Below are 26,474 nucleotides of genomic sequence, written 5' to 3'. Positions count from 1 at the left end.
AGGAGTTTGTATGTTGCTGTTCACCCAAGAGACCACTGTTGGACACTGTGTGCACATTAATTGAAGGCAACAGTGATGATTCTTTTTCTTTTGTGTGCAGTTTTGAGCTGTTGGAGAATGCTCTTAGTAAACACTGCAATGTTCAAGAACAGACAATTCTAAGGAGTTGCTGTATTTGAGTCCTACTGCTGATAGATATATTGATGGTTCCAAAAGATTAGATACATTTAGTTTTGCCTAGGAACAAGGATGTGGCTTATTGTAAGGTTTTCAATAGATCACTCAAAACACTTCAGTGCTCACTGAAGAGTAGTCCTGGGTGACAGTTAATTGAATTTACAGCCCGTAGCAAGCTACATTCGGAAAAGATCTGTTTAGCTGGACTGCTGAAAAGGCAACTGAACTACATGGAGTCATGCTGTCTGTGAGAAGTTAAGAGTAGATGGATAGCCCCGTCTTGTCAGAAATCATTTGAAGTCCTAGGAGTTAATGGGTTGCTGAGTGTTTGTGTCAAGACTCCAGAAAATCCTGGGGAGGCTTAGAAAAAGCCACGAGCCAGTAATAGTTCAGTGAATCTGTGAGCAAAGGTGAAGGAAACCTATAAGCAGTATCTGCTTTGTGCAGTTGAGCCAGAGTAGATCACAGGAAACAAATCTCGGGGAAGTACTGGCTGGGTGCAGCTTACTGTGAAAAACTGGAGATTGTGTCGATGAATAAGTACTGAAGTGTAGTTTCCACAAATCCAGGGGAGCACAATCTGAGAAAAGGAAAGTTCATCACTAGAACTCGAGCAGTTAGTGAGGCATCCTATGATGGAGTGGTGTTTGAGGGAGGTTCAAGACCAGGTTGTCAAAAGTGAACCATTGTAATCGCTTATGAATTTTAAACCAGATATAGTGACCCACAGTTCGCTAATGTCTGGCGATAAATGCTGAGAAATCAGTAGGATTGGTCTTAATGTGTGATTTGATGTATTCTATGGGCTGTTCAACCATATGTTAACCATTTTTGCCTCATGTTAAGCTTGGATGTTAGAATATAAGTCATATCGATCTTTGCTAAGTCTAAACCATTTTTTGTCAATAATACTTGTACGTTTCTTTCAGCAAGTTTTATTTGTAATAAACGTTTCTTCTTTGTTGACTGAAGAAACCTGGCTGATTTCTTCTTAGTACTAAACCCGATACAGTCTAAAACCTATATAATTAGCTGTGTAAATACCCTGGTTAAACTTAAAATTTGTTGTGAACACTGAAGGACTGGGACTAGAAAGGAGTCTGTGTAACTCTCTAAATTTGGTCATAAGGAAAAGAGAAACATTGTATGGGCTTCTCAGATCATCAACTGGCCTACAGATGCTTACAATATTGGCAGTCTGTTCATGGAGCTGGATCCCAGGATGATAAGTCACTTGAATAAAGGACAGCAATTGGTTGAGATCAAACAAAACAAAGTAACATGAAAGGGATGAGGTTAGTAGGCTCTAAGAGCAAGAACAGACTGTTTGACTGACCAAAGTTCTAGCTGTAGTATTTAAATACTGTTAGCCTAGTACTCAGCTGTAAATGAATGTTCTTAACATTTGCACCTGTACAAGTCAGTCTGATAAATTATTCCAGATACTAATCAGCCTTTGTGTGAACAAAATCTTTTTGTACTTTTTCTAATTCTTAGTAATGAGTGAGCTCTAGTGCTGCCAATCTGCCTGATTTTGAAATAAGGAAAGGAATGAAGAGGCCCGAGGCTGAGTCCTGAGAAAGGTGAATGATGAAGCATTCTACATATTCTTTCCTTGCTTGCATTTTCTTGAAAATAATTTAGGTAATGTGCTACCTGTGGATGTGAATCGTGACCCCTATACTTCATATTCAGTTCTGGTTATAGGAAAGTATTTCAGTGTATCCATGTGTGGCAGGATGTGTGCCATTTATTTTGCCCAAGCCAACTCTATTAAAACAGCAATATGTTTTATGAAACAATTGTTTAACATTCATTACTTACTCATGGACCCTGTAATTTAGTGCATATAGGCTTTCTGCAATGCATCGTGGGGCAGGAAACTCTCTCCCTCTCTCCTTTAGATAGTCAGAATCCAATAGCTGATAATCACGCAGTCTTGTAGGCTCACTGAGACCATCCCCATAGACTGTTACCTGGAGAGAGGAAGGGATATAGTCCCAGTAAGAAACAAGGTTTTTGCTGAATTGTTTGAACCCAGTGTAAATTGTCCGTGCACCCAGAACGAATCAATCACCACTGGGGGTTTCTGCCAATTGACTTCTTACTTTAGGCTCTCGAGGAGGCTTTAACAATTAAGCTGGATCATTGGATACATGGAGACCAATTAGAACATTAAAGGGCATCACAGCAATCATCAGTTTGGGATGTAGGACAACTGCCTCAATTACGGGATTTTTTGTCGCCCTATTAATTTTAAACATTAGAATGAAATTATTGATATCTCGCAGGCCAAAAGATTGGGCATGAAATTGTCAGTTTTTTATTCAAATTGCAGCCTCAATTTTCAACATATTGCATATCTCTTTCTAAAATACTTGGAAAGTAGATCAGAACTGATATGTATTGTACAATTTCTATGTAACCCTTAATTGTATCATTGATGTCTAGGAAGAACTGTTAACAAGAACAACAATTGCTAAGGACTGGGGGCAAGAAATAGATTATCAAACTCTTAAAATGGTATAGCCCCTCACCCAAAAGCTAGACTATCAAGTATACAAGCCATCAATCTAATATTTCCACATATCAGTTTATCTACCCAATGTATCATCTACAATATTTCCTAAATAGCACTATACCTCATCATTAAATGTAACCAAGGCGACTCGCTTTTGAGGACAGGTCTGAGTCATGAGACTCAAAGATTTCAAGATGGCTTCTTGAACACTCTGTAGAAAAGACAATTGTAGTTAGTTTAACTGATGAAGCATGACAGACTCTATATTAGACCATGTCCAACTATACGTTCTGTACTATTAAAGTGAAGCCACAATGAGAATTCATGACCATCACAATGTCCCAGGGAGAGTTTTCCATTAGGTTTATTCCATGTTGCAGGATGAATTCTACCCCAAATTCTTTTTTGTTGTAACAAAACACTCACCATCTCTACATTGATGAAAGACATTAATTTCAAAATTGATTACATCATTGCATGACAACGTCACTAAATTTCTAAACATCACTTATCACATAAAAACACAAACACAATACAAGTAGGTACCGAACTGAATGTATAGTTCAAGGTATATAGAGGTGCTGATGTGATTTTGCCTTCGACAGGATATTTTACATGATGGAGCAATGTTTATTTTATCTCCTGTAACAAAAGAATCTAGATGTGGATAACATGGAATTGAAGAATCCAACAGACATTTATTACAACTGGCCATTATGTACAAACTTTGTGCCCAAGTTTCTGCTAATCAAACAGTGGTTACTTGAGTGTAGATGGGAGTTACACATGGAGATTGTTGGAATCCCAACTGTAGCAGATCCCAAAGGAATTGCTCAAGAAATTGAATTTTTTACTGGGTAATTCCCCCATATCTGGACCCTCTGAAAGTCTCCCTTTAAATTGGAGATTTTGAAGGGTTCCAATAAAATTAAAGAAAACAGCTACCCAGGAAAAGTTAGACTTTAAACACAATGTCTAACTCTTGAGTAACTAATCTATTAACCCCATATGTATCTTATAAACCCACAACTATACCACCCCTAGACCTCTTATGCTCCCAGACACCTGAAAATCCCCAGGACCTGATATCTTCCTGTGTATCGTACCTCCCTCACACTCAACCCTGAAACCCCCTTGCCACCACCATTGGACTCAACCACCTTTGACCTGTCTGTTGGACTGGACTGGACCAGACCTGACCATGCCATGCCACTGGACACATCCACCATTCCCTTCTTCACACTGAACCAGTAATTCACTACCTCCTCACTCATCATGTATCATTTTTAATCTTTGAAGAAAAATGTCCTGTGTCTTATAAAGGTTAGACAATTGATTACTGACATGGTTGCTTGCATTTGTCTTCCAAGCGTAAGTTATACAGTGTCTGGTAATTCCTTTTCCACATGTCTTGCACAAAAGTGCAGGAATATAATGTGAACATCTTGCTTTGCTGCTTGACACTTAAAGATCATTGATTTGATGGAACGTAGCACACATCCTGCTGGCTATTTGAGTGTGGAAAATGGGGCAACAACATGATATGATACACTCTCCACTCAGAACACACATCTTAAAAGGGGTTTACCAGTGAACTGCAGTCCATTGTCAGACACTACTCACCCTGGGTTACTCAATAAACTGAAAATATGGAGTTAGTGATGGTCACACTCATTGGGTTGCTAAGTTTTTGAACAATGGGAAATTTAGCAAGCTATTCCATTATAGGAGTGTAATCTTCCCTGTGCATTGTGAAAAATCTGTAGCTACTTTCTTCCAAGGAACGGATTGAACATTGTGTGGACGTATAAGCCCCCTCTGGTGCTGGAATTGATACAGTTAGCTTGCCTCACATGCATTCATGAGTCATTAGATATTCTGATGGCTAGTATAGAATGCTGGGCATCTCGTGTGTCAATACCCATGTATCTCAAATGTGACATGGACATAATACCTCAGCAGAATGCTTTCAGTATTAGGACTTGTTTACGTTTCAAAATGGCATGATATACTGAGGTCACCTCTCAATGGTCAAAATGATCAAATCTTCTGCAATTTATTTCTCACTTAGTTGACTCTGAACTTCAATGTGTAACTGGTTGTGCACCTTCTTAACACTTTTCTTACTGCTAGTGTTGTGGCACTGTACTGACCTATATTTTATTCTAAGGTCTGGCTTGACCTTTGCAACCACATTTCCTGCACAGTATACCAAATATCCTTTGGTGTCACATGCTTTACAGATTGGATAGGTGCAATAGACAGCTTCACTTACAGATTCTGTTGGCTTGGTACACTTTGCTGTATTACAATGGTGTTGGCTGAATCTAAAGCATGTACTTATTGTTGGCCTGCGCCAATTTAGAGAAAGAAGGTGCTGGAAGTATCTGAGGTCTGGACATAGATAAGATATTTTAATCAGCTGTGCTTTCAACCCTATTAAAACTGCCTTTTTAAAAAAAATTGTACGAGCAGCATCTTAGATTTTTTTTAAACACATGGAGAGAGACAGAGATTCAGTTACAGGTCCATAGCTTTTAGTTTTGCTATTATTTGTAATTTTTTCCTTATTTAAAAATAAAAGGACTGCCTTAGAAAGGTATATTATCTTGAAAGAACTTATTGCAATCAAAATGTACTTAGCTGTCCCTTCTTACTGGTCAATGTCTGATCTACGGATTTGTATAGCTTTCTGTATTCACAGAAAATGAGGCTGCTGATTGTCCAAATTTATTCATGTGTAAAGCTGTTCTCTGGTTGGTCTTCAATTAGTTTTCCAAGATATTTTCTATCACCAAGATATTGGAACATTTCTAATAAACAGCCACTGCTGCTAACAATGATGCAATTTTTTTCATCCAGCAGGGTATTTTACATAATGCAATGATCCTTATGTTATCTCCGACACATGAGAAACTTAACATGGATATTGTGGTATTGAAGAGTCCAACAGACTATTTTTACAATTGGCTGTTACGTGCAAATATTATAATAGCCGACTTCTGTGTCTGGGCTAACATTAAGCTATTAGATAACAAGTGAGCAACATGCTTCCAGTAACATGTCATGCTTCAAGTGATCTGGGGTAAGGTGGGGGTATGACTTTTGTATCCTCAGGTCACATGCTATGATACAGTGATGATGTCAGCATGTCTCTTAAAGGAATACTAATATACTGACCATGAGACATAACATGCTAGTCCTAGTGATGCTGTAAATGAATGTCGTTTATAGTGGGCTGAACAGGTTTGAATAGTAAAGTAATCAGGATGGCGATCAATGTTTCTGATTTACATTAAGGATTAGAGAAGGTACTCATATTCAGGGTATGAAGTAATTGGACAGATTTATGTTTGTGTGGTTTTCAAAAGCATTACGGATAAGTTTAATTTACTGAAAAAATGAAACAGCTACTGTTCATTCTCTAACTCTCTTGATTTCCTTTTTTACTGACTTTAATAGAAAAGTGAATTGAGTATGATGTAATTCGGATGGGTACTTTAATATTGCCTGTTATATACCAATATGCAAAACTAACATTAACCTCATGGACTTGCTGAGTTGAATACTCATTACTGTGGCATCCACATGTAAACACTAGTTGAAAAGAGAACTGAAACATGCTACTAACAAGGAAGAAGGTGGTCAGATCTTGTTTTTTATTGTTATTTTCGTATGGATTTTGAGAAAGAAGGTGCCTAGATCTCCCATTGCTTTATCCTCCCCTACCTGACTTCTACACAAAGACCCAACTGAAATCTGGACTTGGATGTGAACACTCTTGATGGTGAATCTTTATCATCATCATTACTTTGTCTTGACTGTGTAAAGGAAATGTCTCTGACTAGACAGTCATGGATCACTAAACAGCCTGTAGAATATATGTAAAGGGTGTCAATGAGAGAATGAAACAAGTTTTAAAGATCCAAAGATTATTCCACTTCGTATTCTAGTTGTTCTCCAGTTCTCCTGAAAACTTTCCTGTTGGGAACAGTTTAATTATAATGCATTTAACATCTTCCTGACGTGGGTTTGAAGGTGAGGGGGGCATTTTATTTGATGGGGTGGGGGGAGGGTAGCATGTGAAGACCTGCTCCTTACCACCTCTGGCCAATTAAGGTCCCATCACCGTGTGAATTCAACTAGCACCAGATTGGGTAAACACTTCCAGGGCAGCCTAACAAACTAACTGTTGTTGGGTTTGCTTGTGAGCTTTTGGGAGCAGCTGCTCATTCAAAGGCACTCAGTTCCTGATTGAGGGACATGGCATGTTGTACCAGAGGGATAGTGGCAGTGGTGTGCTGAGAACCACCTGCACGCCTTCCTCCAATCCTTCCCTCCCTCATCTCCTGCCATCCATTGGGCCCTCTTTTAACTTTGGCCTTGGGTTCATTGGCAGTTCAGGGCCTCTTGTGAGTGCATTGCCTGCAGTTGTATCCAGTCCTGGTGACACTCTCTGCCATTGAGTTTTTCTGGCCTCTGATTGACCAGGAACTCTCTGCGGTGGGTGGGATTTCCTGCCTGAATACAGACAGGAATTTCCCAACGGAGACAACATGCTGCTCTTGCCAGTCTCCACCGGCAGGTGAAAACTCCATTTCCTGGATTAAATTCTGCCCAGTGCTGTCAGCAAAATGTTTGTAAGATACAAGTTTGGACAATGAGTACAGGGCCAATGGGGTTTGATAATGGATGGAGTTACTAGTGAGCTTTCTTCTGTTACTGGATCACTAACCAAAATCCACTCACACACTTAGAACCAGCAGATACTCTAACTGATTCATCACTTGCCCTGCCAACTGATGGACATCAGACGATGCAGTAGGGAACTGGGCTTGAATTCAGCATCTTTCGATATCACAGCACAATATGTAACAGTTGGCACAGCTATCTGGAAAGTCTTTTTTGATTGAAACCAAAACCCAGAAAACTTCCAGTTCAATTTCTGTGATTGAGATGACAGTGTAGTTTTTAAGAAGTATCTGAGATCCCCTAGCTGTCCTACAACAAAAATAATTCTTTTACCCAGCCTCAAGCACTGTGGTTTTCAATTATCAGAAACAATTTTTAAGTACCTGTTCATCCAACACAATATTATTTCTAAATATGCCAATTAATGCAATGAAACTTGCATTTAGCCCCTGCTTTGTGTTTCACTTTCAGCAACATTTCTTTCAGATAGTACCTGATGGTGAGAAAGCAGTTTCAATGTTTCTCTAGAATAAAAACAGAAAGAACTGGGGATGCTGTAAATCAGGAACAAAAACAGAAGTTGCTGAAAAAGCTCAGCAAGTCTGGCAGCATCTGTGAAGAAAAAGTCAGAGTTAATGTTTTGGCTCCAAAGGGTCACTGGACCCAAAACATTAACTCCGATTTTTTGATGCGCATTTCAGTTTTGTTCAATGTTTCTCTGTTGCTTTCAGTTTTTCCCTTCTGTAAGTTGCTATGGCTACAGCAAAAGACACAGGAAAGAGGTCTGAACCCAGATAAAATAAAGTCCAGAATGTTCCTTTCACTTTCTGAGAGGCCCTAATTTGGGCTGGAAATTCTGCCCATGCAAAGATTTAGCTATGACCACGGAGGTATTTCCAAAGGTTCAGAGTGAAATAACTCCATAGATGTTAATATTCTATCACCAGGGCTCCCTGATTGGACCAGATTAACAGTCCCCATCAGGGAACTGATATTCTATGATGTCCAGCTGGCTAACCTCATTACAATCACTACACAGAGTTGTCCTATCCTGGGATTGGGATCAGCAGGAGGCTGTATTAACAGGCCAGCTGAATGGGAGCAGGAATGTCCACCTGGAGGTCATAGGTTTGGGCCTACCCCTCAACGATTTCTCAGGACCATTCTCTCTTATTTTGATCTTGATTACGAAATGGGTGACTCACACCAGCATTTTCTTGAGTGATTTTCCTGTGGCACTTCTTCTAACCTCTTTCCAGTGAAAATTTCACTTTAAGTGTAACACTCAGCACCCAACAGATACAAGACCACTCCAGGTACAAGTGTATTTAGATAAGGTTTACCAACTACAGTAGAAATTCAGAGATTCAACACACAAAATTGTTCCTAATCCAGTGCTCCTCCTTCAGAGAGATATCAATGAAAACACTTTTTAAAAGGTAGTAATAATAATGGTCATGTTTAAAGAGATGCTATGCAAAATTACTCATTGAAAAGATATATATTTTTATAACATGTCACTGATGGTGAAACTCTTAAAAACAAAAGGGTCTTCCAAGTGAGACCACCTTGAAACGAGGTGATGAATCAAACAGAGAGCTTAGTAAACATTTTTAGGAACTTGTTAATTCAAGTAAGAAACATGAAGAATGGAAAATAAGCACTCAGCTTAACAACAAACTGGTTTTTAAATAATTGATAATATTTAAAGCCTATTTCAGAGGTTTATATAAGATTGAATGTAAAACATATGTATCTCGCTCGACTGAAAGAAGTGATTAGTTTTCTAAATTGCATTTCCTTTTCCTTTAGTTTGTTATTTATTCTCCCTTGTTACATCTCTCTCCCCACTTACAACTAAACTGATATATTTGCACACACAAGCCAGCCACAACTGGGTTTGCATAGCTAATTGTAGCTCCATTTCCAAGCCTGTGGCTCCATGAAAAACTAAAACAAAGGGAGCAAAGTATGGCATCTTCTCAGATTTACTTCCCTAGTCAGATCTCCATGCAGTGTCTCTTTCCTTTGTCATTGTGACAAACATATTTTTGAGAAAGTGGGTGAGGAGTGTAGTGGGGCAGGGGGAGCAGGGAGAATGTTATTGTTTCATCAATCTATTTTATAGGCTGGACGCTTGTCCAATGATGTGCTACTGTGACTGATAATTGCTAGTTATATACAGATATCAAATAATATTGGAAATAAGAGAACAACTGTAAAGGATGAAGATGTTACAAGGTAACAAACTATAGTTTTATCACATATAGGATCTTTAGTGTGCCTATTTCCAAACTAGGGTTTTGAGGCAAGATATTCAGTGGAGGTACAGGAGACCTAGTATCCCAAAAATCCAAACATTCAGTACATTACCCTTCAGGTCTCCACACGCCCACTCTGAAACATCAAAGCAATCAATTACCTGCAGTCTTGATATATGAACTGTTCTGGAAATGTCATCAGCAACCTCAATCTATAAAGCAGAACAGAGGGTCTTGGAGTTAGTTTAGAAATGGCTTCTGGATTAGGTGTAAACCATCTTAATGGTCCCATGATGACCATAATGCTGCATTTCAAGAATCCAAAGCAAAGTATCACAGTGCACTGAAGTAAATCAGTTCTCTATATTGGAAACTATTAAAGAAGTTATATGGAAATAATAATATATACCCTCTGAAAACAACAATTCTGAAAGATAAACATCATGATATGTTTAATGGACCTGTTATATGACTAACACAATAATGCTTGCTCTTCTTATTCGATGTCCATATTTCCCACTTTGTATTCTACTGTAGAAATGTCTTAATATTTTACATATTACAAGCATTGTACAGTTCAGCATTTCACTGGCATCAATTTTGTCAAATTATCTCTGAGCTCTTCACACAATAAATACCTTTGGACTGCAGTGACAGTTACCTTGCTAAACCCAACAGTCACTGCACACCCTTCAAGTGCCAATTTCATCTGCTTTTATTGATGTCGATTCAAGGAGGAATGCTCATCAGTCATCAAGGGAAACTCTTTGCTATCCTTTAAAAAGTGTCATGAAATGACTAACTTCTATCTGAATCAGCAAAGCAGTCAGATTGGACCTTAGTTTAACATCTTGTCAAGGGCAAGGATATTCAAATAGCTACAGCTAGAGAGTAGTTGGAACAGCTTTGATGGAAATTACTTATTGGGACCCAGCAGAATCCATGGCACACCAGGCTCCATAAGAATTGCTCAGGAAATTGAAACTTCTGGTAGGAGAATTATCCTGAATCTGAAATCTCCTGAAACAGCCTCATAAAGATGGAAACTTCAGACGGTCTGATTAAGTCAAGTTTAATAGTTACCTATGAGAAGTTAGAATATTATAAACTCCGGGGGAACTATGCAACAGAAACTGTAACACCCACTCAATACCACCACTACCCTCCTCTCACCACACACACACACACACACACACACACACACACACACACACGTGCACCATACACGCATACCCCCACACATATGCACCATACATGCATACCCCCACACACATGCACCATACATGCATACCCCCACACACATGCACCATACACGCATACCCCCACACACATGCACCACACACATACCCCCACACACATGCACCATACACACATACCCCCACACACATGCACCACACACACATACCCCCACACACGCACCACACATACATACCCCCACATGCATGCACCACACACATATCTGCATACTTATGCACCACACACAAATACCCCCACACGCATGCACCCCACACACACACACACACACACACACAAACACACACATGCAAACCAGCCTGGACCAGATGCTCCTCACCCCAAAGAGGCCTCCGCCCAAACTTCACATTGCCAGAGAAATAGTATATACATGCTAAACATAGTCATAATTATATATTCTATATTTTGTAGGATTAGAATTACGGTGGCTCAGTGGTTAGCACTCACAGCACCAGGGACCCGGATACAATTCCAGCCTCGAGCAACTGTCTGTGTCGAGTTTGCATATTCTCCTCGTGTCTACATGGGTTTCCTCCAGGTGCTCCAGTTTCCTCTCACAGCCCAAAGATGTGCAGGTTAGGTGGATTGTTCGAGCTAAATTACCCATAGTATCCAGGGATATACAGGTTAGGTGGGTTAGCAGGGATAGTGGGGGGATGAGTCGGGGTGGGGTGCTCTTTAGAGAGTTAGTGTGGACTTGTTGGGCTGAATGGCCCGTTTCCACACTGTAGGGATTCTAACTTCTAAATACAATAATATGATTTTTCCCAATTTTTGAGTAGCTTCATTACTAAAATGTTACGTGTAATCCTATGTTTAGTGTTGTTATTCTAAACACATTGGTTGACAGTGGGCATTGCCATGCAATGTGATGATGCTCTGGCTGATGAAGTTACTTCCAAGAGTCAAACGAATTTTCTTAATAATTGGGAATCTCTGAGAGACCCCAGGAGCTTTCCTTACCTCATTTGTTGCACACATGCTTCCAGAGACATCAATGCAGAAAACAACCAAGGAGTCATCCACATTTATGTAGTCTTCACTGACAAACCCTGAGAGATACATGACATCTTGACTGGTGGGTATCGTATTGAAGGATCGAGTGACCACATTACGTTTATTACAAAATTCGCAAGGCCATATCTGGATAAGGAAGAAAAAGACCAACAATTTGACATTTAATAGAAAGATAATGTGGATAAACAGTTACTGATAACTCATAACATTAAGTTAGAGTATGGGAGACCCCATTCTGCAGTAAGAATAACAGGTCTAACCTGTAACCAGACTAACATTAAAATGGGCATGCCATTTAATCACAACTATTTAACATATTTTATTTTATTTTGTACTTTGCCAGGTGCGATGATCTTTAAATTTGAAATAGTAAAGGAAATTTTAAATTTCTTTAAAATTCATGGAAAATCCATAATTGTTTCAAAACTATTTGAAAAGGACCAAAAAAACTGTGGATGCTGGAAATCAGAAACAAGAACAGATATTGCTGGAAAAGCTCAGCAGGTCTGGCAGCATCTGTGGAGAGAAAACAGAGTTAACATTTCAGACCCGAAACATTAAATCTGATTTGTCTCCGCAGATGCTGCCAGACCTGCTGAGCTTTTCCTGCAATATCTGTTTTGGAATTGAGAAGGACATTTATAAGTTAGTACAAGTTGTAAAGCGATCAATGGTGATTTTCTTGGATAATAAGAAAATACTTGTCAACTGTTGATCCTTGACACAGATACAGTACCAACAAGAAGGAGGTTATGTTGTGGAAACCTTTTGGCCAGAGACAAAGGGGAACTAGAGGTAGGCAGAAGGTGACAGAAGACAAAGACTGAAGAAGGAACACAGAATGTGTGAGAGGCAAAATCAGAAAAAACCTCTATGAATATGTCCGTTTTCAGTTTGACAGTAAGCAGAAAAATAGAATTCCAGAAGCTCTTGGAGAAGCATTTTATGAATGACCTAAATGGGACTGAATCCTAAAAGTGGTTTAAGTAGTTCAGACATGTAAAAAAGCTGAAGGTTAGTACAAAAGGACCAGATTGTGAACTGAGTATTGTTGGTTGTATGCCATCCAAGACTGGCATGACCAAGTTTGTAGATGTGTTCTTTGTCAGTATCAACCGTATCCAGGGAACTCATACAATTACCAGTGAACACAATGGAAGGGCTGAATCGATTGGGTGGGTAAATGATCATTCCTGTGTATCAGAGGCTGAGTTTGAGAACTTTAGAATGCAGAAGCTAGTGCTCATGTCATTTGCCTTTTAAGATATTTAATAATCAACTGGTTCAGAGACCTTAATACACTTATTTGGAGAAAGTGGGACTTGAACAAACGTCTCCTGGCTCAGAATTAGAGACACTACTGCACCATGATAGCTGCTCATTGCTTTTTTAATTTGTGTTCAATTAATTCTGAGTCTGATTCATGTTAAAGTAATAATTACTATAAGTAAAATCTTGTTTGGTTATCTTTTGATGGTGGTTCATGATCATGGAGTAAATTAAAATGGCATTAGCTTCCTTCTCAATTGAAACAGTTATGAGGCTTCCTGTTACAAGTTCACAATCCTCAGTAATCATGCAACATGGGTAATCCAACACTATTAACTGAGGAATCACAGCAGTGAGGACTGTTATATATCATGATCTTTGAATTATAGGACTGATGCTTTTAGAAAGGATCTAGATTCCCAGCTATGCCCAACAATCACCACTATAGTACTGCTGTGGAACTCACAATATCTGCATATTTCTGGTGAATCCGACTAATGCTGGACAAAGCTGCTGAACACCTTTGGCAGTAGATCGCTTTCACAGCCTGGCTTTGCACTGTAACACAGCAGAAAAAAAGAGTTCAAGTTCAGTCTGATTCAGTTGGTGCCAAACTCACATCAGAATTAACAGTCAGTTCCAACAGCCTTCAATTCCATCCACTGATTTGCTCAGCCTGGCTTCTGACCTGCAGCAACTGATCAGGATTCGTTACAACATCCTTTAATGTGACCTTTCAACCCACCTCTTTGAAATTGACAATGCATACTCAAGTGAAATTAAATAGGTTCTCCCGTGAAACATTAAGAAGCTGAAGCATGGGTTAAAATGCTGACCATCAGCTAAAAAGATCTGTTGGCATGCATGAAAGCAAATTTGCCAGACAGACCTAACCACAACAGTCTCTGCATTAGTAAGTAATTATATATGGAAGGTTTTACTGTGAAATGTACTTAGGTGCTAGTTAGGTGCTTCTATTCTTTCTATGACCTAATGATTCACAACAACAATGATGTCAAGTGATTTATTTATGGGATGGTTAAGATGGAAAACCAGCATTGGGGTAAAAATAGTTATACATCTATTTTCCATCTTAGTGTAAAAGATCAAAGGATTAGGCCTGCAATGAGCATTTGGATCCCTTTACATTTCTATGTAAAAGAGCATTGAGCCTGGTCATATACTTACCATTACTGATATCTACCAATTTTCCCAGGTTAACAGAGACCACGTTTACATTAGCTTTCTTGCTCAGGTGAGAACCAGAGTTCTTAGGGGCTGGAAAAGCTACAAGAATACAGTGACATTGAAATATTAAAACTCACCCTATACTCTTATTATTAGATTAATCATCAACTTACAAAGAGGATAGCAACAATGTTAATCACACTCAAGAATGAAACAGTGGAGCGAGAACAAGTAACAGAAAGGGCCAGAAGTAAGTTACATATGTTCCAGATCACTTCCAGTGCTTTAATTAATTACTTTTATGCTTTAGTTACTGTTATTACATGGGCAGTCAAGTTGCACAATTCAATCATGTTAAGAAACAACATAATTTTATTTATTTTGAGCCAACCTACTTCGTTTAGGCCTTGGAGGAGGGACCAGAGGAGGTTCGTTCAGTGAACATGGCAGAGTTGCAGACAGCTGACGTGTGTTGAAAGAATTAAGACGTGGAGGCAGAGGTGGAGCCTGGTTGTCTTCCTCATCTGATAACACAACACAGAACATAAATGAAAACATTGAGAATTTGTAAAATATACCTTTCATTCACTACCATCTCATTTGTCTTAACATTATTTGCAAGTTTGCCCTTTTCTTGGTTATCTTTCATTGGGTTTTAAAAATTTCCCAACCCTCTGGCTTACCTGTAACCTTTGCCATATTGTATCCTCCCAGCATCACTATGCTTGGCTTATTCTCTACCTAGAATCCTTCTTCCTCACTAGGGTGTATTTTCGTTGTAAGCATTTGATGGCATTATCCATGACCATGACCACACACCTTCCTGATCTGGAGCTATCTTGTTGTTCCATTATAGTCAGTGTGTCAAAATCCTGGAACTCTGCCCCTCACAGGTCTGTGGATGTTCCTACACCATGTAAACTGCAGTAGTTTAATAAACCTGTTTACGTCCCCTAACTCAAGAGAAGTTAAGGATAGACAATAAATACTGGCCTTGTCAGTAGTTCCCACATCCTATGAATAAAAAAAATACAGCTCCTTATGTGATAAAATGCATCTTATCTAAAGTGCTTAATCTTACAGGCTGACTCCTGTGGTCCTTCCTGACTGTGTTAGACTGGAATCACAAGTCCAAGTGATTCACCTGAATTGATTCGGGAAACAAAATGTCTTTACCTATTGGTGTTGATCTTTTGCTTCTGGCAGGAGGTGTTGGACGTTTTGCTCGGTTCCCATGTGAAGATTTTGGAACAGTAGCATATACACAGTTATTCTCATCTCCAGGTGATTTCAGGAATCGGTTGTCATACTGATGAAGACTGTGACTGGACTGTGTTGGTAGAGGTCTGAAGCTTGTGCTTGAATATGTTTGATTTTCGACAAGATCTGGAATAGAAGCTGGTCTATCATGCCTTTGTTCTGCAATTGAATACAAAGAGAACATTGGTCAACACCTACAAACAGTATTTATTTGTTATACTTCAGCCAATTTTAATGACTCCACTTGATGTCAATAAGCAGCCAAGTGCACTGGACCCAGTAGAGACTGACAGGATCCTGGCTGTACCGTGGAAAATTTGGGCTTCAGATCTAGCCATCCCTCAAATGAAGCTGTTCCAGAGATCCACAATACTAGCATCTGTGGGATTGAGAGCTGGCATTCTCTGAAGACCTCATTGCCTGGTCAGCCTGTGAGGTAAGGACACATTAAATTCAGACCAGTGCAAAATCGATTAAAGCAGCCTTCTACTTAATCTGGGACTATAATGTGCCTGTTGTGTAAAGGGTGCCGGAACTGAGCATCTCCAGAAATAGAGATTGATGCAATAAAAGCACTCTGCAATGTCTGTGATGATGCGGAATATACCTACGTGATCATTGTGACTTTTGAAAAAGATTACTGAGCTAAGTAAGACAATGTAACCATGCTCATGGGATAATTGGAAGGGATTGAGAATGATAAAATGTACTTTAATTATATACTGGCATCTTAGCTTACTGAAAATTCTTTGGTTATACTATCTACCTTTGTGTATATCCTTATACTGTCATCTATATGCATCTTTGCCTCACTGATAATACTAATGAAACGTAATAATCAAAGAAAGCAATGGTGTTTAAGTGTGAGAAAATTATTGTATAGGAAAACTAATGTCAGAATGGTGGAATATGATGTCTCAATAAAGCTTGACCCTGCACTGCTACAACTGAATATATGTTTATTACAGTGATTAAAATAACAAGACAAATTAGAACAAGAAAATAGTCTAATAGAATCTCCAGACATTATGAAAAATTGTCCAAGTATGGCCTGTCCACAGATGGAGGACTGATCCACTACGACCAGTGACTACACATGCAAAATGATGCAAGCTGTGGCCAACAGTGATACGAAGTGGCACTTACTTGCTTTAACCTATGCTCAGATTGGATTACACCAGATTAGTACCAGGCAACGGGCATATCCAACAACAGAGGGTCTGACCTCCTCTCTATAATATTCAACAGTATTAACATCATTAAATACCACCAGTAATGAAGACAATGGTGGTACTAGAGAATGATAAATCTTAAAGTTTTCAAGGACTGTTGACTGCAGGATCCCATTTCAATGAAAATAGTTGAGAGTATTACCGATGCCCTAATTATTATTTTCCAAAATTCTCTTGATTCGGGAAGCCTACTTTAGATTTGAAAAGTGAATATGTCACTTCACTCTTTAAGAAAGGTGACAAAGGAAAACTACGGAATTATAGATTTAACGTCTGTTGTTGGAAATGTTTTAAAGAGTCTTTATTAAAGGGCAGCGTGACTGAATACCTGGAAAATTTTCAATACTCAGCGAGAGATATAGATTTATAAATGATAGCTCATGCCTGATAAATCTGATGGTTTTTTTTGAAGTTTGCTAAAAAGAGACATGAAGTTGAAGCTTTTTTGTCTTACACTCATCAGGACTGAAACACAAGAAAACAATTTTAGAAAAGAAACAACAACGTATACAGCATGAAAAGAGTGTGCTGATTGGTTGGGCTACAGTTAGCATAGATATGCAGCAGGAACTATTAATTGTCAGTTAAGTCAAACCAGGCAAGTCCATTGATTGATCAGGGCATTGCCCAAAGGGATGCAGCAGGATTGACTTGTCTTTTTAGTACTTTCCTCAGCAAACAATATGCAAGGCATGGTCATGTTCCCTTTGCCTTCAAAAAAACATGGTCCCATGTGTGAATAAATGTAGCTTCTATGACATTCCATTAAATCACACCATAGGCCTGGTTGATAATCTTAATTTGGTTTCCTGTGTAATTCCTAATTCAGTCAGCATTATTTAGTCAATATTGTCCAATAGTAGAATTATACCTGATGTTGTACACTATATTCTGAGTTTAGCAAACAGTGTTTGGTTAAGCACAGCTGGCATGCTATCAGCTGCAGACACTTGTTAGACTGTAAGGGTTATATAGGTAGTTGGTTAGCTCAGTTAGTTAGCTGCACAGCTGGTTTGTGGATACAGAGTGAATGCCAACAATGCGGGTTCAGTTCCTACACTGCCTGAAGTTTCCAACCTCTCACAACATCTGAGACATAGTGACCCTCAGGTTAAACCAGCACCAGTTGTCCCTAATGAGTGGGCTGATGGTTACTTTACTTCTACTTACGGATTAAATAGGGATTTTTATATTCACAGTAAAACATAACAAGCAGACTTCACCACATGAACCTTGTTCCAGATGACTCTTGTGCACCCTTGAGGTTAGTGTCAGCAGGAATCTGTAGGTGAACCTTGTACAAACAAGAAGTTAGTGTTTACAAAACATTTCAGAAATGTGTTAGAGTCAGACGGGCTTTACAGACAGGGAGGTGACAGATACCGATAAGGAATTGGTCAAAATTACAGCCGGGCCACAATAAGATTAAGTAATCCTTAACTGGATGAAGAAGACATGAACAACATTAAACTGTGACCAAGAATAGATATTTATTTCTTCTGTTTTCATGAAGCAAGATTGGAATTCAGATAATGAAGATGTATGTGACCAAAATTGTATAAGAACATGGAATTTCTCTGTATTTCCAAGAGTCTTACTTAAGTTTGACTGAGTGTTGATCTCCTGCGTTCAGTTGAATAAATGGTCACACACCTTAACTCGCTCACCTGTGGTCAATTGTGTGGTCTGATTGGCTGGTAAGAGTCCTACATTAGGGACTAGCCTTAAAAAATAGTAGATTCAAGAAGGAGTATAATAATTTAGGGACTATCTGAGAATAATATTTTTTGACAATAAATAAAAGCTAATTAACCATATTGGAAAAGAGCAGTACAGGTGATGTGTTGTTCTTGCTGATGTGAGAGCTGGTGGATCCCATTACAAACCACAGCGACAATATGAGCAGTAAGTATGTGCAGTTTGAGGAACTTCGGCTGAGAGTTGGTGAGCTGGAACCTGAGCTTCAGATACTGTGGCACATCTGGGAAGGGGAGACCTTCCTTAACACTGTGTTCAGGCAGTCACACCATGTAGCTTAAATATTTCAAATTTGGCCTGTGGTCAGGGACAGGAGTGTGTGACAACAAATTAGGCAGGTAGAGGGATCCTGCACATAGCAATGGGAGAGCCTCAGCTCTTAAGTTTGCCCAACTGGTCAGAGATACTTGCTCCCCGTATGGATGAGGAAAAGGACTGTAGGGAGGATGGACAAACTGACCAGTGCACCATGGTCCAGGAAGTCATTCACATAGGGGGAGGAAAAACAAAATTGATAACTGTAGGGGATTCTATAATAAGGGGAACAGATGGTAAGCTTTGTGAGCAGGATTGAGAGCCCTACAGGTGTGTTGCCACCTGGTGCCAAGGTAAAGGACATCTCAATTCGGCTTGAAAGAATACTGGAGAGGGAGTGGGAGGATCCAGTTTTTGGGTTCCATGTTGGCACCAACAACATAGGCAAAAGGCCCTCTTTGGGCCATATCAGGAATTAGAAACACAATTAAAAACAGGACCGTAAAGGTTGTAATCTCTGGATTATTATCTGAAAATTGGTAAAAATAAGAAGTTTAGGGAAGCAAGTACATATTGAAAGGAAGGGTGTGGGAAATAAGGGTTCCATTTTGTTGGGCACTGGCATCAGTATTGGGACAGGAGGGAATTTTACTATTGGGAGAGCCTCCACCTGAACCAATCTGGGACCAGAATCCTAGAGGGAAGGCTAAAAAGGGTGGTCACAAGGACTTCAAGCTAGTTAAAGGTGAGGAGGACTCTGGAGAGGTTATTAAAATTCCCAGAAGAAATAATAGGACAGGGAGTATGGAAAGGGTCAGGAATCCAACTTCAGGCACAGCAGATAAGGGGACAACAATGAGAAGGGGGTGGTCAAAGCGGGACTGAGGGGGTTACACTTAAATGCATGCAGTATATGAAACAAGGTAAAAGAGCTTATAGCACAGATTGATTTTGGATGTTGTGGGCATCAAAGAGACATGGCTGCAAGGTGATCAGGGCTGGAAACAAAATATCCAAAGATACACGTGCTATCAAAAGCATGGGAGAGAGGCAGAGGGGGCAGGTATGCCTTGTTAGTAAAAGATGATATTAAATCAATAGCATATAGAGATATAGGGTTGGAATGTGTAGAATCTGTGCGGGTAGTGTTGAGGAAGCACAAAGTGAAAAAGATCCTGATGGGAGTTACGTACAGCCCTTCTGGCAGTAGTCAGGACATGGAGAAGAAAATAAGTCAGGACATAGTAAAGGCATGTAAGAAAGGTACTATTACAACAGTCATGGCAGACTTCAATATGCAGGTAGACTGGGAAAATTAGGTTGGTAGCAGATGCAAAGAAAAGGAATTTATGGAAAGTCTATGAGATGATTTTTTGTAGCAGCTTTTGGTAGAGCCCACTAGGGAACAGGCAATCTGGATTTGATGATGTGTAATGAGGTAGACTTGATTAGGGAGCTTAAGATGAAGGAACTCTTAGGGGGCAGTGACCATAATAGGATAGAATTCACCCTGCAGTTTGAAAGGGAGAAGCTGGAATCAGATGTAATGATATTACAATTCAATAAAGGCAACTACAAAGACATGAGGGAGGAGCTGGCCGGAGTTGATTGGAAGGAGAGCCTAGGCAGGGAAGACAGTAGAGCAGCAATGGCAGGAATTTTTGAGGGTAATTCAGGAAGCACAGCAGAAATTCATCCCAAGGAAGAAGAAACATGCCATGGGGAGGATGAGGCTACCATGCCTGACAAGGGAAATCAGGGACAACATAAAAACAAAAGAAAAAGCATACAATGTGGAGAAGATTAGCGGGAAGCTAGAGGATTGGGAAACCTTTTAAAAACCAGCAGAGGTCAATTAGAAAAGTGTTTGGGGGGTGCGTGGGATAGGAAGAAGATAAAATATGAGGGTAAACTGGCTAGTAATATGAAAGAAGAATGCAAGAGTTGTTTTAGAGACATAAAAGGTAAGAGACAGACAAGGATATTGGACCACCGGAAAATGAGGCTGGAGAAGTAGTAAAAGGGAACAAAGAAATGGTGGAAGAACTGAATAAGTACTTTGCATCAGTCTTCATGGTGGAAGACACCAGTTCCATATCAGAACTTCAAAAGAGTCAGGGGGAAGAGGTGAGTGTAGTGGCCATCATTAAGGAGAAGGTGCTAGGGATAAATCACTCTGACCAGATGGACTATACACCAGAGCTCTGAAGGAGATAGCTAAGAAGATTATGGAGGCATTGGTTGTGATCTTTCAGGAATCACTGGAGTCAGGGAGGGTCCCAGAGGACTATAACACCCATGTTGAAGAAGGGAGGGTGACAGAAGACAGGAAACTGTAGGCTGGTTAGCCTGACCTCAATTGTTGGTGAGATTTCAGAGTTCATTATTAAGGCTGAGTTTGCATAATACTTGAAAGTGAAAGCTTTTATTATGTTGTTCAAAATCAAACCAGACCTGTACGCTGTCCACCCCATATGATAGGAGACACAACAGACCACAACATCTATTTTAATCAAAACTGGATGGTAGAAGGTGCTGATAATTGGTCAGGCACCATAATCTTGCCAACATCTTTATGCCTTCAACACAATGAGGTGTATTGTGTCAGCTGGAAGGACAGGGTTGCTAATAATTACAGTAATGGGTGAGGTGACCATTAGAATGATTAATACTAGTCATGGAATGAAGCAGCCAGTGGATTCTAAGACAACAAAAGTTACAACTGTAACAAAAATGCTTATTTTCTGTCTTTGATAGTTGGCATTGCTGACAAGGCCAGCATTTGTTATCCCTCTGACTTGCCTCTTGAACTTAATGGCCTACTAGCCATACTATTTGGAGGACTTAAGTTTTAGAGGATTGCAGAAAAATTGATTTATTTCAAGTTTTGTAAAAATACCTGGAGTTGTTTCTTTAAATGCAGTGATTGAATGTACACTGTGGTCAGTAGAAAACTTTTTAAAGAAGGCTTCCCAGAAATTACATGACGGATGATAGCTGCTCGTTTTGCCATAGGCTCCTGCTGTGTATGTTTTGAACAGTGACAGGGTTGAAGAGGTGTTTGTTCTTTATTGGTTGAGTTGAATAAGAAACTGCTGACTTACAGAAAAGCCAATTAAGAACAAGCTGCCCAGCTGATCACTATCGTTTCTGAAAAGAAAACCCTCTGTTGAGTTCATGGTGAAACCTATTTGTTCTTTAGAAAGTGATTGAACAATTATCTCAAAATTGTAAGTCCTGAGTAAGCTATGTCTAGAAAACTTTAGATGCAACTACGCGTGATTAATGACTTGACCACGCATGATAGAACACCAAAAAAGCAAACACTGGAACATCCTTTACCTTCAGTAATAACCATGAGTATAACAGTGCACTCCTCTAGCTTTGATTTTAAAACAATGTTCTCAAAGAATGGTAATTTGCTTGCTGCCTTTATAGTGAGATAGAATGGGTATAAATTGAAAGAAGGTTATTTTTAAGGGCAAGGCTGAGGTGGTGGAACACATGAGTAGACAAGTCGTAATGGGTGTAGAGCTGAACATAACAGGTAACATCTGGTTATGATGACTAAGAGAGTGGATAATACAACTTTCTTGTTTAATGATGAAAGAATGAGATATCAGAAAGCCCAGGGCAGAACAGCATCTGCAAGAATCTTTCCAAACAATTAGTTTCTATGGTCCATTGTCTGAAGTTTCTATACCTGGCAACCAAAGCCTACATTGCTTCTGCTGAAATCCAAGTATTCACAACTCGGCTCTGATGTAGTTACCTCAGGAAAGCTTAGCAATGGAAATATGACAGTGTTCGTGTGTTGCTAATTTCATCAATACACTGCCACGTTGCAAAGTGCTTAGTGTAGCGGAAACAAGCCAACACGTATTGAGGCCTAGAGTCACCGACAGAGAAACCTCACCTCATATCATTGGTTTCTAGTTTCTGACTGAATAATATTGCACATCTTGCACTGAAAGGTTCAGAATGGGGGTGAAACAGGAAGCCAGTATGTTACCACCTGCTAATGTAACCTCAGAAAGTTTAATAAGTTCTTTAGAAAGGAGTATATTTTTATCTGAAAATATTAAACTGAAATAGTACAGCCCGTTCATTATTGGCAGAGTGGTGGCAGCTGGAATGTTTCACTTGTCAAAAGGGTCCCTTAATTTCCCAGTTAATCTTTCCCCTTTTCATATGATTTTCTCAACATTTTGCCTGCAGGCACTGACTGTTGCTGGTTTTGTGGCTGCACAGATGGCACAGTCTTAATCATGGTGTATGACCGTTAAAGGTTAGTGTTGGCAGCTTAACTTAACAATGAAGTGAGTGATGGCCAGAGTGGAGTAACCAGCATAGTGAAGGTATGTTATTCCAATCACAATCCAGTAAAGTGAATATCCCACAGGTGAGACTCACACATTGGAAGGGTGATTTCAAAGTGATTACATCAGGGTCTCAGAAATACTGAGAAGACAAGTTTCCATCAAGCAATTTTAAAAAGGCTTTGCATATCTCAATAATGAGCACCAAAGTCTCAGGTGGGTGTTGTTCAGGTTATTGGTCTAATTATGGACAAAGGACAAAGCAGGAAAATGTCAGCTTTGAAATAATCCCCAATATGATCTCACCTACTGCCCTTCTATGATCAGAAGGAGAAACAACAGTTGACAAGTGGCTAACTGAAAAGCTATCAGTCCATCAGCTGATTATACTGATTAATCGGCTCCAATCATTCCAAACTGTGATCCAATAGATTTTAATAGTAGTTACAGTTTCGAAATGCTGTACTCAGGCTTCTAGATGTTATCAGCAAAGAGGAAAAAAGTAAAAACTGCTCCTTTCAACAGGATTAGTGCTTCTCAACTCACTGAAGAAATCAGATTTACCCTCCGAAAAATTTCTTTGTAATTTCCCTTGCCCTCTTAAGGTCCGGGGCAGATAAGAATCCACGAGACACTACCTCCGCAGACCTAAGCTCATCCTATATCTTATTGCCAAATAATGATACCGACACTGTTTTCTGTATCTTGTAGCCACAAATGAAAGCTTTCACAAGTGAGCCTACACACCGATAATGTCATGTGTTGGTTGGTGATACTTTCAGTCTCTCCTACAGATGGGAGGAAAAATTTGTAACCTTATAATCTGCTGCGCTTTCACTAATTTCGCAGGTGGCTAGCTTTTCAATTGTTTTCCAATGAAGGCACCACCATTTTCTGATCACTACCCCATGCATATATAAATGGACCTGATAATTCACACAAGCTGGGATTTGGGACTTTAAATATAAATTGTATTAAAGTGCAGATTATATTAAAATGCAGATCAGTGTGATTGAAGATTATAATCTAGTTTCTAAATAGGTAATGTTGTATTACTAATATCAACTAATTTTACAGTCAGTGTTTAAGTTTGTGATTTTTTTTAAATTTTATGCATGAAAATAAAGACAGTCCACAAATCTGCTGACGAGGGCAGTAAGTCATTAATAATGAATAGAGTAAGTAGGAGCAGTTATTGATAATGAACTGACAGGTAAAATGGCAGAGCACTGGGAGCCCTTCAATTTCCTCACTAACCCATAGACACTAAAGACAATTGTAGCACTTCACCAGCACATGAGCTACGTTCTCCTCACTGGGAATCAAACCTATGGTCTTCCTGTGTCTGTGTTGTTCATTACTACGGAAGAGAAATTTAGCCAACAAGCCATTAGGGGAACAGATTGCAACATACTTCAATAATCAAGGAGATGTTTAAAAAAAAGAATGGATTGACATTTTTTGAGATTGAAGTAATTGGCACTTACCATGGTCTCTATTTCTGGAATTTGGGGAAGGTATGTTTTGTGAATTGTACACAATGTGACTGTATGCAAATTCCATAACTTCAGCTAAACATCCAAACTGGAAAGGAATGACCTACAGAAGAAATAGAAAAACAAATGGAAAATGAGGGCATTAATAACAGTGAATTCTTCAGTGAGATTGAGAAAAAAATAATCCAAAGATGGGAAGTCAAGCAGAAATTTAACATTGACTGAGCATTGGACTTGTTCAGCAAACAAGAGACAACACTGAGGTGGACAATCTAAATAGGTTGAAGAGACACTTTTGGATGGAAAAGATTGAGTGATATGCCAATGAACAGGTTGGGTAGAATTGAATGTATACTGTTATTGTCATGTAGATGTTTTTGAATAACTCCACGTGTATCAGTTAACAAAGAACAGAATGTTTACAACTCCACGCAAGAGTTGACTGCCTTCATGCTTTACAACCGTGATCTTTACATTCCACGCACCAGCGGCTATCTGACCCCAGCACATGTATTCTGAGTTGCTACACCCTACAAAGAACTCTGCAAATGTATCGAATTTGAGAAATGAGAACGAGTATTCTGTAAATGTATAAACAATCTATGTTTCAACATGTAATCCAAATTCCATTAGTAAATTAGTAAAGTAAGTAATGTTACCATATTCCTACTGGACCATAAGAGTTATTCTCTCATTAGACAGAGACTATTGGTGGTGGTTTAATTTGACTGTCACCATACCTCAGGTGAGGGGAGAGGTTGAGAAGTAGAGTCCTTCATGGTAACCTCAGAGTCTGTGTAAATTGAGGTTAGAAACAGCAAGAGGCAGAAAACAATGTTAGAGGTTGTACATAGATCCCCAACCTGTAGTAACAACATTGGGCAAGGCATGGCAAAGGAAATTAGAGATGCAAGTAATAGAGGTATGGCTGTAATTATGGGCAACGTCAATCTGCGTATAGATTGGGCAAATCAAGTCAGCACCAATACTGTAGAGGAGGAATTCTTGGAGTGAATCCAGGATATTTTTATGGATCAATAGGTTAAAGAACAAAATAGAGAAAAGGCCACTGGGTATTGTGTAACAAGGAAGGAATAATTTACAATCGAGTTCTGCATGGGCCCTTTGGGAAGAGTGACCACAATAAGACAGAATTTTTCATTAAGATGAAAGTGACACGGTTGTGTCTGAGATTAGGGTCCTGAATTTAAATGAAGGAAATTATGATGGTATGAGGTATGAGCTGACTATGATATATTGGGGATCATTATTTAAAGAGGTGATGGTAGGTAGACAATGGCAAACATTTAAAAAGCACATTGACAAACTGCAAAAGTTGTTCATTTTTGTCTGATATAAAGAGAAAATGGGTAACATTGTCAGACAGTTAAGGATAGTTTTGAATCCAAGGAAGAGGCATACAAAATGGCCAAAGAAAGCAACAGACCTGAGGATTGGAAAAAATAGATTCCAGTAAAGGGAGATAAGGAGATTGATTAAGAGGTGGCATAGAACATGAGAGTCAGCATGCCGGGATGTTGTTAAATATGATTGGCTGATTTGGCTGAGAAAATAACAGCTTCTGAATGCCGTTATTAATGTACAAATTGACAACTTGTGATGAAAAAGAGCTAACACGCAAATCATAAATCATCACAAATTGTTCGTTGACTGATGCAAAAGCTAACATGGATTTTTTTTTAGCTGAATGATGCAGGCATAACTTACTGGGGTGCAGAATTCCAACAGGGAATTTGGTTTTTGAGAATTGGTGA

The 26,474-nt window shown here is 39.2% G+C and overlaps 1 protein-coding gene across 1 annotated transcript in view; it reads right to left on the bottom strand.

Moving 5' to 3' along the window:
- The window catches only part of si:dkey-9k7.3 (circularly permutated Ras protein 1), a 64,869-nt gene that overhangs the window by 24,328 nt on the left and 14,067 nt on the right, over positions 1-26,474 (bottom strand). Inside the window, exons 2-10 of the mRNA XM_020514695.2 lie at positions 24,691-24,802; positions 15,556-15,798; positions 14,775-14,903; positions 14,380-14,478; positions 13,658-13,749; positions 11,869-12,048; positions 9,813-9,863; positions 2,820-2,909; positions 2,002-2,153 (exon numbers count right to left, since the gene is read on the bottom strand). Coding sequence (XP_020370284.2) covers positions 2,002-2,153; positions 2,820-2,909; positions 9,813-9,863; positions 11,869-12,048; positions 13,658-13,749; positions 14,380-14,478; positions 14,775-14,903; positions 15,556-15,798; positions 24,691-24,766 — 1,112 coding nt within the window. The 5' untranslated portion in view covers positions 24,767-24,802. The remainder of the gene's footprint in view (positions 1-2,001; positions 2,154-2,819; positions 2,910-9,812; positions 9,864-11,868; positions 12,049-13,657; positions 13,750-14,379; positions 14,479-14,774; positions 14,904-15,555; positions 15,799-24,690; positions 24,803-26,474) is intronic.

Source organism: Rhincodon typus, chromosome 17, assembly GCF_021869965.1.
Source record: "Rhincodon typus isolate 14 chromosome 17, sRhiTyp1.1, whole genome shotgun sequence".
In the NCBI taxonomy this organism is placed as follows: domain Eukaryota; kingdom Metazoa; phylum Chordata; class Chondrichthyes; order Orectolobiformes; family Rhincodontidae; genus Rhincodon; species Rhincodon typus.
The sequence above is the reverse complement of the archived record's forward strand: the minus strand, read 5'-3'. Positions and strand labels throughout refer to the sequence as shown.